The 15,257-nt window shown below is 47.0% G+C and overlaps 1 protein-coding gene across 1 annotated transcript in view; it reads left to right on the top strand.

Moving 5' to 3' along the window:
* Positions 1–9,920: 9,920 nt before the first annotated feature.
* NOL6 (nucleolar protein 6) overlaps positions 9,921–15,257 on the top strand; it is a gene marked incomplete in the record, with an annotated part of 78,847 nt that continues 73,510 nt past the window's right edge. Inside the window, 4 exon segments of the mRNA XM_077463118.1 lie at positions 9,921–10,079; positions 11,425–11,655; positions 13,966–14,082; positions 14,167–14,346. Of these exon segments, the coding sequence (XP_077319244.1) occupies positions 9,936–10,079; positions 11,425–11,655; positions 13,966–14,082; positions 14,167–14,346 (672 nt within the window).

Here is a 15,257-nt window from a genome sequence, read left to right as displayed (position 1 = left end):
CCCCCTGATTGAAAGAACTGAAATCTGATGAATCCTCCTGGGGAGGAAAGAGCAAGATGATGCTGGATGTCCCCCAGCCAAGTAATAAGGCGGACTCTATCTGACTTGCTGCAGCTTCTCATGCACATTGTGAGGAGCTCACGGTGTGCAGTGATATCAGAGTAAGCCATGTCAGTCCAGGAGGGGAGCCGGTACAACTGTGGAAGGATTAAAGGGGAGGGCGGAAGTCAGATTTATTAATTGTCTGCTTTGGGATTCTCTGCAGATCTTTCATTCAATGCGTTTTGTATCCAACATAACCCCAAAATAAGAAGAGAGGAAATGGCAGCATTGGTGACAACGTGACAAACGACTTCCTCTCCTGACATTTCTAATGATTTCATTAAAGTTTATAAATCTGAGAGCCTCATGATTCCACGCTGAGATCAATGCCAGAGAGCAATCGACCCCCGCTGCGCCCAATCAGTGAACACTCAGAGGGCTTTATGATAAATGGGATTAAAAAGTAATTCCACCTCTCAATCCTCCATTGTCACTGATGAGGACAATATAAATCTTATACCTGGAATGACTTCCTTTAATTGTGATCAATGTCACCACTTGTCCCCCTTTTATATACAAGAAGTGTGAGGACCCGAATGGGTCCCGATAGCAGCCTCTTGCAGTCCCCGTACAGCAGGGCTGGAGTGTGAGAGAAAGAATCAGCAAAGGTAGCCAATCAGTTCCTGTGCTGACAAGGAGCATGCGGATAGGAGGAGCGAGCAGGGTGATAGGGAGATGAGCTTGTCAACTTTGCTGCTTCTCCTTTCACTCTCCAGTCACAGACTGGGCAGGTCCACGATGACTCGGGCTCAGGGGAGTTAAGCAGAAGTGCTGCAGTGCAAGGATCATGCTGATAGGAGGACAGAGCAGGGTCAAGGAGAGATGAGCTCATCACTGTGCTGCTTCTCTTTTCTGGGGGATAGGGATGAGCTGAACACCCCCCGGTTCGGTTCGCACCAGAACTTTCGAATGGACCAAAAATTTGTGCGAACTTTAGAACCCCATTGAAGTCTATGGGACTTGAATGTTCGAAATAAAAAGTGCTAATTTTAATGTCTAATATACAAGATACTGTCCTAAAAAGGGTTTGGGGACCTGGCTCCTGCCCCAGGGGACATGGGTCAATGCCTAAATTTTTTTTTAAAACTGACGTTTTTTTGGGAGCACTGATTTTAATGACGATTAAAGTGAAAAAAAAAAAGTGAAATATTCCTTTAAATATCGTGCCTGGGGGGTGTCTGTAGTATGCCTGTGAAGTGGCACGTGTTTCCCGTGTTTAGAACAGTCCCTGCACAAAATTTAACGGAAAAAAAGTCATTTAAAACTGCTTGCGGTTTTAATGTAATATCTAGTTCCGGCAATACGGATGAAAATCATTGAGAAAAAAATAGCATGGGTAGCCCCCCCTGTCCATTACCAGCCCCTTTGGGTCTTGTATGGATATTAAGGGGAACCCCGTACCCCAAAAAAAAAAAAAAAGGAAAGGCGTGGGGCCCCTAGGCATTATATACTCAGAACAGCAGTATACAGGCGGTGCAAACAAGACAGGGACTGTGTAGGTTTGTTGTGTTAAGTAGAATCTGTTTGTAATTTTGAACTGGTACATTTTTAAAGTGTAGCTCCAGTCAAAAAATCTATTTTTAAGCTTTTTGGAAAACATAGGGAAGGGTTATCACCCCTGTATAATTTGCTTGGCCGTCCGTCTTATTTGATCTCACTTCCTGTTGTCTCCTTCCGTTTGCAAGTAGGAGACATTTATAAGTTGGATGTTTGAAAGTAGGGGCCTGCCCTATATGCTCTGCAGAAATTTGGCCCTAAGGTGTTGGTGTTGCCACAAGTTAACACTGTAAGCCCTCAAAGTGACTCTTGGTGGGTGCTGGAGCACCCTGCTGTGAACGATCATATCAAGAATTGTAACTACATGCCATTGTTGGACAGTGGTAGAAAAATTGGGGCTTTGGTGGTTGTGCTGGTGCCACAACACTATAAGTTCTCACAGTTACTCTCGGTGGGCGCAGGAACGGGCCCTGCTGTGAAATATTATATCAAGAATTGTAATTACATGCTCCTGTTAAACAAGGGCTGAAAATTTGGGCCTTAGGCCCTCGCTTGCTGGTGCCAGGACACTGCAACCTCTCCCATATACTCTAGTTGGAGTGCAGGAATGCGCCCTGCTGCAAATCATTGCATCAGAAATTATATTACATGCCCCTGTTAAACAGGGGCTGAAAAATTGGGCCTTAGGCACTGGTGCTGGTGCCACGACACTGCAACCTCTCCCATATACTCTAGTTGGAGTGCAGAAATGAGCCCTGCTGCAAAGCATTGCAACAAAAATTGTATTACATGCCCCTGTTAAACAGGGGCTGAAAAATTGGGCCTTAGGCACTGGTGCTGGTGCCATGACACTGCAACCTCTCCCATATACTCTAGTTGGAGTGCAGGAATGGGCCCTTCTGCAAAGCATTGCATCAAAAATTGTATTACATGCCCCTTTTAAACAGGGGCTAAAAAATTGGGCCCTATGCACTGGTGCTGGTGCCACGACACTGCAACCTCTCCCATATACTCTATTTGGAGTGCAGGAATGAGCCCTGCTGCAAAGCATTGCATCAAAAAGTTTAATTACATGCCCCTGTTAAACAGGGGCTGAAAAATTGGGCTGGTGGCATCACCCAGAACCAAAAATGTTCTTCCAAGATATCAGAAGGATCATTGAGAAGGAAGAGGATAGTCAGTCAACATAACAGGACAGTCACTCAGCATCAGCATAGGCAGTCTTGAAGGGATGTGACATTTCAAAAAAAAAATATTCGGTTACATCAGCTTCAGGTGCTTGGTAGCTGGTGGTGATCCAGGACTGATTCATCTTTATGAAGGTCAGTCAATCAACCGAGTCGGTGGACAGGCGCACCCTGTGATCGTATACAAAGCCACCAGCAGCACTGAAGGTGCGTTCCGAAAGAACGCTGGATGCAGGACAGGCCAGTAGCTCAATTGCATACTGTGCAAGCTCTGGCCAGTGATCCATCCTCAAGACCCAGTAAACCAGAGGATTTTTGGTGGGAAAGGTGTCCAAGTCTGATCTTGCCCCTAGGTATTCCTGCACCATGTAAATCAGATGCTGGCGATGGTTGCTGGAACCGATCATACCTTGGGGCTGCGGACTAAAAAATTGTCTGAACGTATCGGTCAGACGGCCACCTTCTCCACCGCTCCTTCTGTGACTGACCTAAGCCTCAGCAAAACGTTGTCCAGGATCAGGAGTTTGTAACCTCCCAGTCTCTGGGAACGCATTGCACAGACCTTTCTGCAAGGCCTCACGGAGATGTCTCATCCTCTGCTCCCTCTGCAACGGTAAGATAAGGTCCGCAACCTTACCCTTGTACCGTGGATCAAGGAGAGTGCCCAGCCAGTAATGGTCCCTCTCCTTGATCCGAAGAATACGAGGATCCTTCCGCAGGCTTTGCAGGATCAGGGAGGCCATGCAGAGTAGGTTAGCTGAAGCATTCGGTCCGGAGTCCTCTGGGTCACTAAGGACAACATGATCCGCAGCCACCTCCTCCCAGCCACGTACAAGTCCACGTGTTTCTTGGGACTGTAAATCATCCCTAAAAGACTGCTGCTGCTGATGCTGAGTGCCAGGCTCCACCTCCATGTTGACACAAGCCTCCACCTCCTCCTCCTCGTCCTCTTCTTGTGTGATGGGTGGGACAGCAGGAACACTGTCTGGATAAAGGGGGCCTTGAGAGGCAAGGAAGTCCTCCTCTTCCTGCCTCTGTTCTGACTCAAGTGCCCTGTCCATTATTCCACGCAGCGTATGCTCCAACAGCTGGACAAGAGGTACAGTGTCACTGATGCATGCGCTGTCACTGCTCACCATCCTCGTGGCCTCCTAAAATAGTGACGGGACAGTGCATGCGTCCCTGATCATGCCCCACTGGCGTGGTGAAAAAAAAAACGAGCTCCCCTGACCCTGTCCTGGTGCCGTAGTCGCACAGGTACTCATTGATGGCCCTCTGCTGCGCGTGCAGCCGCTGCAGCATGGCCAATGTTGAGTTCCACCTGGTGGGCATGTCACATATAAGGCGGTTCTTGGGCAGGTTCAACTCCTTTTGGAGCTCAGCCAGCCGAGCACTGGCATTAAATGATTGGCGGAAATGCACACAGACTTTCCTGGCCTGCCTCAGGACATCCTGTAAGCCCGGGTACCTGCCCAAGAACCGCTGCACCACCAGGTTAAGGATGTGAGCTACACAGGGCACATGGGTCAGTTGTCCCTGTTGGGGGGCGGAGAGGAGGTTGGTGCCATTATCGCAAACCACCATTCCTGGCTTAAGCTGGCATGACGTCAACCACCTCTCGGCCTGCCCCTGCAGAGCTGACAAAATCTCTGCCCCAGTGTGGCTCCTGTCCCCCAAATAAACTAGCGCAAGCACGGCATGGCATATTTTTGCCTGCGTACTTGCATAGCCCCTTGAACGCCTACGGAGCACCGCTGGTTCCGAGGACAGAGCACTGGAAGAGGCCATGGAGGAAGAAGAAGAGGAGGGGGTGGAGGAGAGAGGTGTGTCACAACCAGTAGTAGCATTTTGGAGGCGTGGTGGCGGAACAACCTCCAACACTACTACACCTTGTCCTGCATCCTTCCCAGCTGCCAGAAGAGTGACCCAATGGGCCGTGAAAGATAGGTAACGTCCCTGTTCATGCCTGCTGGACCATGAGTCAGCGGTAACATGCACCTTACCACTGACCGCCCTGTCCAGCGAGGCAATGACATTGCCTTCCACATGCCAGTAGAGAGTCGGAATCGCCTTCCGTGAGAAAAAGTGCCGTTTGGGGACCTGCCACTGAGGAACCGCACATTGCACAAACTCACGGAATGGGGGCCGAGTCTACCAACTGAAAAGGCAGTAGTTGAAGTGCTAGCAATTTAGCCAAGCTAGCATTCAACCGCTGGGCATGTGGATGGCTGGGAGTGAAATTCTTTCGACAGTCCAGCAGCTGGGGCAGGGAAATTTGCCTGCTACAATCGGACGTGGGTGTACTGCTAGCAGATTGCCCGCAAGTACTTGGCTGTGCATACCTAATTCTACACCTTCATTTCTCTCAGTGCAGGTTTCAGAGAGGACTGGAGGTCTAGTGGAGTTGGAGATGCCAGCTGATGAGGAGCAAGGAGAGGTCCGCTTTGTTCTTTGGTGTGGGTCTTTAAGGTACGTTTGCCAACGAGCTGAATGGCAGGTCAACATATGTCTGGTCAAGCATGTGATGCCCAAGCGGCTGATGTTTTGGCCACGCGAGAGACGCTTGAGACATATGTTGCAAATAGCAGCGGTGCGATCTAATGCACTGGTCTCAAAAAAGGCCCACACCAAAGAACTTTTGGAATAACGTGCAGAGGCAGCGCCCTGCACAGGCGGAGCTCTGCTGTGTGATTCAGTCGGTGTTCTGCCCCTAAGCTGGCCCCACTAAGCTGGCCCCCGGAGGGCATCCTGCCTCGTTGGAGATGTGCCTCCTCCTCCTCCTCCTCTCTCCTATCAGGCACCCACGTGGAGTCAGTGACCTCATCATCCCCTCCCTCTTCATCACTGGAGCAAACAACAACAGATTGCTGTCCTTCTTGAGCAACCCCTCTCTCTGCGCTCACGCTACTGCCTTCCTCTAGTTGGGTATCATCATCAGAGCCTTCAAAATGCTGGGCATCCTACTGGAGCACCGCGTCCACGACCAGCACTGTTGTCTCTAGACACAGAGCCTGCTTGCCCTCTTTTATTGGCTCGTGCCTGTCTGCCTCTCCTTGTTGGCCTTCCAGACATAGTAATGGCCTGCAGGGAGATGGGAAAACCAGCAATTGGGTAGTGTATATTGTGCTGGAGGCACACAACACCCACTAACTCCTGCAGATGCCTGTATTAGAGAACACCAGCAATAAAGGGTAGATACAGGTGGATACTGTGCTGTGCTGGAGGCACACAACGCCCACTAACTGCTGTGTTTTTGAAGCACCTGATTAGAGCCATAGGCTCTAATAGGCTTCAAAAAAGATGACCTGTGAGCGCCATGCTTGGCGCTCGCAGTTCACCTAGGTGTGTTAGAACAGTGAATGAATATTCACTTTCCTAACACTGAACTGCCTCTCTGCCAATCAGGTGCTCGGGTCTGTTACCCTTCATCTGACTGGCTGAAACGACAGGCGCTGTAATTCGATATCTGACGGGAGGAGAGGACGCATGGAGGACACCACTCGCCGCCGTCACCCACTGCCCCACTGAGACAGGGTAAGTGCCGGGCAGAAGGCAAGTGGGCGGGGGGTGGTCACAGTGGCGGCATTTGATGGGACACAGTGGCTGAATTTGATTGGGCACAGTGGCTGCATTTGATTGGGCACAATGGTGGCATTTGATGGGGCACAGTGGCGGCATTTGATGGGGCACAGTGGCGGCATTTGATGGGGCACAGTGGCGGCATTTGATGGGGCACAGTGGCGGCATTTGATGGGGCACAGTGGCGGCATTTGATGGGGCACATTGGCGGCATTTGATGGGGCACAGGGCACAGTGGCGGCATTTGATGGGGCACATTGGCGGCATTTGATGGGGCACAGGGCACAGTGGCGGCATTTGATGGTGCACAGTGGCGGCATTTGATGGGACACAGTGGCTGTATTTGATATTATATTCTGAATTTTTTACTTTGTTTGGGTCCCCCAAAAATTTTGAGCACCAGCTCCCACTGGTTTGTATATGGTAAACTAATCAATATATGCTTATTGGGATTTTTTTAACCAAAAACATGTAGCAGAATACATATTGGCCTAAATTGATGAAGAAATTAGATTTTTTATATTTTTATATTGGATATGTTTTATAGCAGAAAGTAAAAAAACATTTTTTTTTTATGGTGCAAAAAATGCAGAGGTGCTCTATTTGTGGGGGGAAAAAAAAGAACGTACTTTTTTTTGGGTACAGTGTCGCATGACTGCGCAATTGTAGTAATGCAGTGCCATATCTTGAAAAATGTCATGGTTTTTTTTTCTATTACAAGGGATGTTTACATTCCTTGTAATTGGAAAAAAAAAGTGACCTAAACATTTTTTTTTTTAAAAGGACAGTGTAAAAATAAGAAGTTAAATAAATAAGAAAAAAAATGTAAAGTTTATTTTAATTAATTAATAATAATAAAAAATTTGGGCTAACTTTAAAAAAAAGTGTATTTTCTCCAAAAAAAAAAAAGTGCGCTTGTTAGCCCGCTGCACAAATACGGTGTGACATAAAGTATTGCAACGACCGCCATTTTATTCTCTAGGGTGTTAGAAAGAAAATATATAAATATATAATGTTTCGGGGGTTCTAAGTAATTTTCTAGCAAAAAAACAAAAAAACTGATTTTAACTTGTAAACACAGAGTATGAAGAATAGGCCCGGTCCTTAAGTGGTTAATGCATGATATTGCAATGCAAAATTTTTTTTTATAAAAAGTCAATGGGACCTAGGAACAAAAAAAAAAAAAAGCCATTTTATGTATAAAATAAACCCTTTAAAGGCGTATACTGGCAGACGTGCAAATATGGCGGTGCTGATGTTGCGTTCCCAGCCCCTGCTGCGCCTTTCCTCGATGCCCGAGGGGGCCAAAGGGGTACATTGAGCCTAATGACTCCGTACACACAAGCAACTGGCGAAGCGTTCCCTTTGTTTGCTATAATAAGGCATGGCAGCAGCTGACATGCCAACAGGCGCTGCAAGCTTTATTCTCCTGAATGCATATTGTGAACTGACACCCCCGCTTCCCCCCCCCCCCCCCAGATCCCCCTGCTCCACCCCCTCCGCTCCCCCAGATGGAGATCTGAAATAAGCAGTGGGTGGTCTTCAGCACCTTGCACTTGTGTGTGCTAAGCCTTGGATGACCTGCAAATATTGAATTTGCTGTGTTTAGCATGTGTTGCCCATGACGGTTTTAGATTTTTTAATATTTTTTTTTTGTTTCTTTCTTTTGCACAGTTGACAATCTCAGCACCCAACTTTTGCTCCTCTGCAGCTGAAAACCTGCAAGCAGCCTTTTCAATAAAACTGTAACTCTCTACTGCCACCCAGTGTTTTACAAAGGAGATACAACAAAAGGTCAATTTTTTTTTTTATTGCTTTGGCTCCATTTATTTATTCCAGGTCAGCTGACAGTTTCACAAATCACTTTAAATATTGTACATTCACATCATAGCTTACACTCAAACGTAAAAAAAATGGTTGCTAGTCCATTTAAAGCAGCATTAAATCCAAAATGTAACATATTAATAATCATTATAGATGCGGTGGCCGCATTTGTTTTCTCTCTTTTTCTTTTTTTTTTTAAGGCCGTTTTCACCTGGTGATCTGGCCAGTAACACACCTGTATTAGAGCGCCCCCACTCTGGATGAAGGCGCACAGGAGGCACAGCAGAATTCTCAGTCTAGGCCCAGTTGTACTAGCAGACTTAAACTCACTAACAAATTGAAGCCCTTTATAATTAGTCACAGCAAACAGGTCTTTTTTTTTATTTTTGAGAAAAAGGTTTTACAGGAATAAGTAAAAGCTAAAAAAAAAAAAAAAATTGTAAGCACCCTGTCAGTGGGTAAATGGTTTGTCTCTTCCCTGTAGATGAAAATAGATGATAGAAATAAAGAAAAACAAATACAACCGTCACATCTACTGTAAGAACTGGTAAGCTGCAATATAATGAATGCAGGGTTTATTATCACCTTAATGGCTTATGCTGCCATGCTACAAGAGACTGTCAGAGACTGCCATCATGCTACAAGAGACTGTTAGGGACTGCTGCCATGCTACAAGAGACTGTCAGGGACTGCTACCATGCTACAAAAGACTGTCAGGGACTGCTTCCATGCTACAAGAGACTGTCAGAGAATGCTACAATATACTGTTAGAGACTGCTACCATGCTACAAGAGACTTTGGAGCCTTTTACCATTGTACAAGAGACTGTTAGGGACTGCTGCCACGCTACAATAGACTATTAGAGACTGCTGTCATGCTACAAGAGACTGTTAGGAACCACTGCCATGCTACAAGAGACTGTTAGAGCGTGCTACAAGAGACAGATAGAGACTGCTGCCATGCTACAAGAGACTGTTAGAGCCGGCTACAATGATACAAGAGACAGTTAAAGACTGCTGCCATGCTACAAGAGACTTTGGAGCCTTTTACCATTGTACAAGAGACTGTTAGGGACTGCTGCCATGCTACAAGAGACTGTTGGGGACTGCTGTCATGCTACAAAAGACTGTCAGGGACTGCTGCCATGCTACAAGAGACTGTCGGGGACTGCTGCCATGCTACAAGAGACTGTCGGGGACTGCTGCCATGCTACAAGAGACTGTCGGGGACTGCTGCCATGCTACAAGAGACTGTCGGGGACTGCTGCCATGCTATAAGAGACTGTCAGAGACTGCTACAATGCTTCAATAGACTGTTAGAGACTGCTATAATTCTACAAGAGACTTTTGAGCCTTTTACCATTGCACAAGAGACTGTTAGGGACTGCTACCAGGCTACCAGAGACTGTTACCACATTACAAGAGACTGTTAGTGACTGCTGCCATGCTACAAGAAACTGTCAGAGATTTCTGCCTTGCTACAATAGACTGTCAGAGACCGCTGCTAAATTACAAGAAATTGTTGGAGCCTTCATCCATGCTACAAGAGGCTGTTACAATCGTGTAGCACATTATAAGAGTCTATTAGAGCCTGCTTTGTAAGATGTACATACATGAAATATATACATTTTTATATATCTCCAATATGTGTTTTTTTTCCTCCTAAAGCACACATGACAATGGGCGCCCTGCCAGTAACCATCATGGCTCCCGCTACTCCTCACGTGAGGCGTTTCCCTTATCTGACATGGCAGCGGCAGACAGTGACGTCAAGTCTGCGCCAGCGGCGCTGCCCAGTGATCGGGGCGAAGTGGGCGGGACCGGAGCAGTCAGCGCTGGGGACCCACGTGTGTGTGTGTCCGGTGCGGAGATGAAGATGAAGCGGAGACAGGTGAGGATTGGCCGGCGATCACGTGATGTGGGTGTCCCTGTCCCCCCTGGTTGTGGGTTGTGTTCCCCAGGGAGGGGTAAACACTGGGGGGCAGTAGAGAGCATGGAGTGTGTACCAGTTAAAGGGGACAGGACCTCTTCCAGGTAGGTTGGTTGGTTGGGAGAAGTGGAGATAAAATGTATCAGGCAGAGAATTATATGAAAATTAGATGCAGATTGGACAGTGAATGAGCCCTTTGTACCATAATCAATTTTTGTTTTTCCCCCATAAAATCCAGCTTCCAGCACTGCTGATCTTCTGTGGCTTCTTTCAGTCACTTCTTGTCTACAGGCACTCCATCCAGCTGCACTTCATTGCTCGGTTCCCTGATGGTGAGGACAGGGGACCCTGTCTGCATGATGTCTGCTGGCAGGACTGCTTGTAGACCTCTCTAGAATCAGAGTGACAACCCTGAGTAGCTATGGCAGACGGGGACAGAGCGTTGTCCCTGATCACAGGAAGTGCCTGATTGGGGACTCCAATGGCAGGATCACCGGGGGGTTCTGCTAATGAAAGCTGCGGCTCTACCATCAAACACTCCAGACATCATCGCTGTAGACCGGCTTCCTGATGGTGTCAACGGTGGACAATGTCGTCTCTATTATTTGGGGCATCGTAGGAGAGAGAGTGAAAGATTGGCTTCAAATCTGTATATGTTTGTGGAAAGGCTTTTTTGGTTCACAGAAGGTTATGTGAGGATTTTTTTTCTTTATCTAACATGTCAGGGAGATTTAAAAAAAAAAAAAAATGTTTTAAGCTGAAATAGGGATGGGAGCTTTATTTTAACCTTAAATAGGGACGGAGTGTTTTTATTGGGTCAAAATAGGGACTGGAGCTTTTATTGGGGGGAAATAGGGATGGGAGCTTTTTTGGCCTGAAATAGGGGCGGAATCCTTGATTGGGCCAAAATAGGGATGGGAGGTTTCATTGGCCTGAAATGGGGACGGGAGCTTTTTTTTTTATTTTTTTGCCTGAAATAGGGGCCGGAGCTTTATTTTTGGGCCGAAATGGGGATGGAAACTTTTTTTTTATTTTTTTTTTTTGGGCCGAGTGAGGGAGCTTTTTTTTTCCCCCCGAAATGGGGACAAGAACTTCTTCCCTTTTTATTTATTTTTGGCCTAACTAGGAACAGGAGCTTTTTTTTGGCCCGAAATATGGACAGGTGATATATTCTGCCCCCCTTGCAGGCTCAGCAATAAGGCACTGAGGAGGACCTGCAGACACTACTGTGAGCGGGAAGCTTAGATCTATAGAAGGGATTTTGGCCTTTTTCTTAAATAAACCCATGGACAATTCTCTTTTCTAGAAGAATGGCCATGCCGCAGGAGAAGCCCTACCTGAATATGTGGAAGAGTCGAAGAAGCCCTCCGCTCCGAAACAGAAAGGGAAGCAGGCTGCCAAGAGACCATCAAAGGCTAAAAACCCGAAACCGGCCAAGATGAAGAAGACTGACCTCAACAAGCCAATGACTACAGAGGAGCTGATCAAACTGAAAGAGGCGGAGCAAACATATCATACCAGCCTCCTGCACATGCAGGTAACTGCACCCATTCCTCTTCTAGTCCTCACCTGTGTAAAAGATCATTTTACTTTCTTTAAAAAAAATAATAGCATGTTGTTGTTTTTAGTTATACATATATAATAAATAAATAAATAAATATATATATATATATATAGCAGACCTCCTACTCTCCGCTTGTTGTTTAATGTCAATAATAATACATTTTCTGCTGGATCTATAGTAATATGTAGTTTCCTTTAGGCTTTTTGTGTTACCCAAGATCCCTAAGTTCTGTCCGCGCCACGCTTGCCAACTGTGATTAAAGCCGAATGATGGGCTAGAGCACGGGGGCGGCTAGTTCTGGAAGGCCTCCTGTGATCGAGCTCCCCCCGGGCTGGCCTCGGGCGGCGTGCTCTGTGATCACACTGTTGATCACAGATTGAGGTAAAGAGCCAATTAGAGCCTCTTTACCATGTGATCATCTGTGGCCCGATTATCAGTGAAGCCCAAACAGTGCCCATTAGTGCCGCTTCGTCAGCCCACATCAGTGAATGAGAAATATTTCCAAAATTCTCGAACAAACTATGAAAGCTTTTTTTTTTTTTTATTTTTTTTTTTGGCATAATTTTAATTTTTTATTTTTTTTTTCGTTGCCAAAAATAAAAAAACCCAGGAGTAATCAAATACCACCAAAAGAAAGCTCTATTTGTGCTTAACCACTTCCCACCCGGCCAATGTACATATACGGCCGGGTGGGAGCCGCCGCTTCCTTCTGACTGGACGTTCAGGAAGGGGGGGGGGGGGAATACCGCGCGTGCCCGCGCAGCCCCGATGCGCTCGTGTCGCCCAGACACGGCGCATCTCGGATCGGCAGGAGGGCTCTGTGATTGGCCCTCCTGATCACATGACGGTCGTGTCCAATCAAGGCCGTCATGTGATGTAAACAAACAGCCGGTTGCTAGGCAATCGGCTCTCCTCTCCTCACACGGAAGTCATCGCTGAGGAGAGGAGAGCAGAACGCTGCAGCCGGCTGGTGATCAGTGAGTATGAGCTGTTTTTACAGCTTTTTACTCACTGATCACTAGTCTAGTATAAACCTACAGTGTAAACACACATGTCACCACACATGTCCCCAAAACACACATGTTCCCAAATAATAAAAACACATGTCCCCCACATATGTCCCACTGAAATCACATGCTCCAATGATTATCTGCACACATATGTACATGATCATTTGCGTACATATGTCCGTGATCACACAAACCAATTATTATACACTTAACAGAATTTTTTTACCAAAAACATGTAGCAAAATACATTTTGGCTTAAATTTATGACAAAATTAGATTTTATTGGATTTCTTTTAAAATAGAAAAAAGAAAATATTGTTTTTTTTCCAAATTTCCGCTTTTTTTGCGCTTATATCACAAAAAATAAAAAACGGAGTCATGAATAAATACCACCAAAATAAAGCTCTATTTGTGCAAACAAAATGATAAAAATTCAATTTGGGTACAGTGTAGCATGACCGCGCAATTGTCATTGAAAGTGCGAGAGCGATGAAAGCTGAAAATTGGGCTGGGAAGGAGGGGGGCAAAAGTGCCCTGTATTGTAGTGGTTAAAAAAATTAATAAAAAAAAGAATCAAAATTTCATATGGGTACAGTGTTGCATGACCGAGCAATTGTCCAAAGTGTGACGGCGCTGAAAGCTGAAAATTTGATTTGGGCAGGAAAGGGGTGAAAGTACCCAGTAGGCAAGTGGTTAAACGGATTGTAAAATAATAAAAAACAAAACAAAAAAAAAAACCCATGTAATACTTACCTCCACTGTGCAGCTCGTTTTGCACAGTGGCCCCGAACCTGCTCTTCTGGGGTCCCTCGGCGGCTGTCTCTGCTTCCTCCCGCAGGTACTTCTCAAGTTCATGTGAGTTCCCTCGCATGGTGAGAAGCACCTGCGGGGTGCTCCCGTGATGCACCCGGCGTCTATAGCTGCTTGCTGTATCACACGGCCCCACCCCGGGGCGCGCAGCATCATTGGATGTGATTAAAAGCAGTGCGAGCCAATGGCTGCGCTGCTTTCAATCCATCCACTCCAGCCAATCAGTGGCCAGGCTGAGCGGCAAAGAGGACGGCGGGGGCGAGCGCGGGACTTTCAAGGGGTCAGGTAAGTAATACGGGGGGACTGGGGGTGCCGGCAGTGTGAGATGTTTTTTTCACCTTAATGCATAGAATGCATTAAGGTGAAAAACATTTACCTTTTCAACCCCTTTAAATTCTTACATTACCAGTGGCCACTGGTAATAATTAGTCTGGTAGATTCTAAAAATATTTGTCCCCATCAGATTGAAGAGCTTCTTCAGGAAGTTAAGCTGAAGGAGAAGCGGAGAAAAACCATTGATGACTTTCTAAAGGAGATCAGCAATCTCATCGAGAAGATCCCAGAATCCCCCGAGAGAGATGTAAGTAGTGAGATCATTTCATGAGGATGTTGTCATTGCTCTTCAGTCTTCATTCTCATAGCGTGGCTCTGCTGTTTTCTGTAGCTGGTGGACCAGACCTGGCTGCCCAAAAAGGTGAAGGTTCCCTTCCTGCAAGCCCCCTATCAAGTGAAGGGCAAGTTCCATTTTCGTCCTCCGACCTCCATTAAAGTGGTGGGCAGCTACCTCCTGGGAACATGCATAAAACCAGAGATCAATGTGGACCTCGCTGTCACCATTCCGCAGGTAAGGCACTGATTGTGGACTCTTATACACTCTCTCTCAAACACACACTATATATATATATATATATATATATTGTGTGTGAACATATATCAAAGGGTTGTTAAGAGCATATTGTTTAACCCTTTTGCTGCCGAAGGTGCAGGGCTTAAGACTGTAGCAGCCGCATTTAAGCCGTGTACACACGTAGCGGTATGTCCGACGTACTTAGTCTGGCGGACTTCCCGCCAGACTGTCCGTCAGACTTTCCGAACGGGCTACTTGCCCACACATGGCACTTTTTGAGCGGACTAATACGGCGTACTAAGTCCGCCGTACTATCTGCCCTACTTTTGAAATGAACGGACTCGCCCACACACGCGGAGGAAAGTCGCTCATTTCGAGCGCGTCTCCAGGTAGGTAGGGCCCGCGAAGGAGACGTCGCTGGCCCCGCCGCCTGGTATGGGCTTAAAGGGGAACCCCAACGCCAAAAAAAAATCGGCGTGGGGGTCCCCCCCAAGTCCACAACAGACCCTTGTCCGAGCACGCTACCCGGCCAGCCAGGAAAGCACCTTGTCCCCATGTTGATGAGGACAAGGGCCTCTTCCCGACAACCCTGGCCGTTGGTTGTCGGGGTCTGCGGGCGGGGGGCTTATCGGAATCCGGGAGCCCCCTTTAATAAGGGGGCCCCCGGATACCGGCCCCCCACCCTATGTGAATAAGCATGGGGTACAATGTACCCCCTACCCATTCACCTGTAAAATAAAAGTACAAAAAAAACACAACACACGAGATAAAATACTTTATTGCACAGCTCCGGGGGTCTTCCGTCTTCGGGGGTCTTCTCGCCGGACTCCTCCGCTATATTCTTGTAGCTCTTTTGCTAGCGGAGGAGTCCGGCTTGTCTTCCTCGCCGCCGGCCTCTTCTTCCGACT

The sequence above is a fragment of the Lithobates pipiens genome, unplaced genomic scaffold, assembly GCF_037356315.1.
Source record: "Lithobates pipiens isolate NorthernLeopardFrog02 unplaced genomic scaffold, aLitPip1_a1.2 Scaffold_3, whole genome shotgun sequence".
Lineage (NCBI taxonomy): Eukaryota > Metazoa > Chordata > Amphibia > Anura > Ranidae > Lithobates > Lithobates pipiens.
This window is presented reverse-complemented; position numbering and strand designations above follow the sequence as displayed.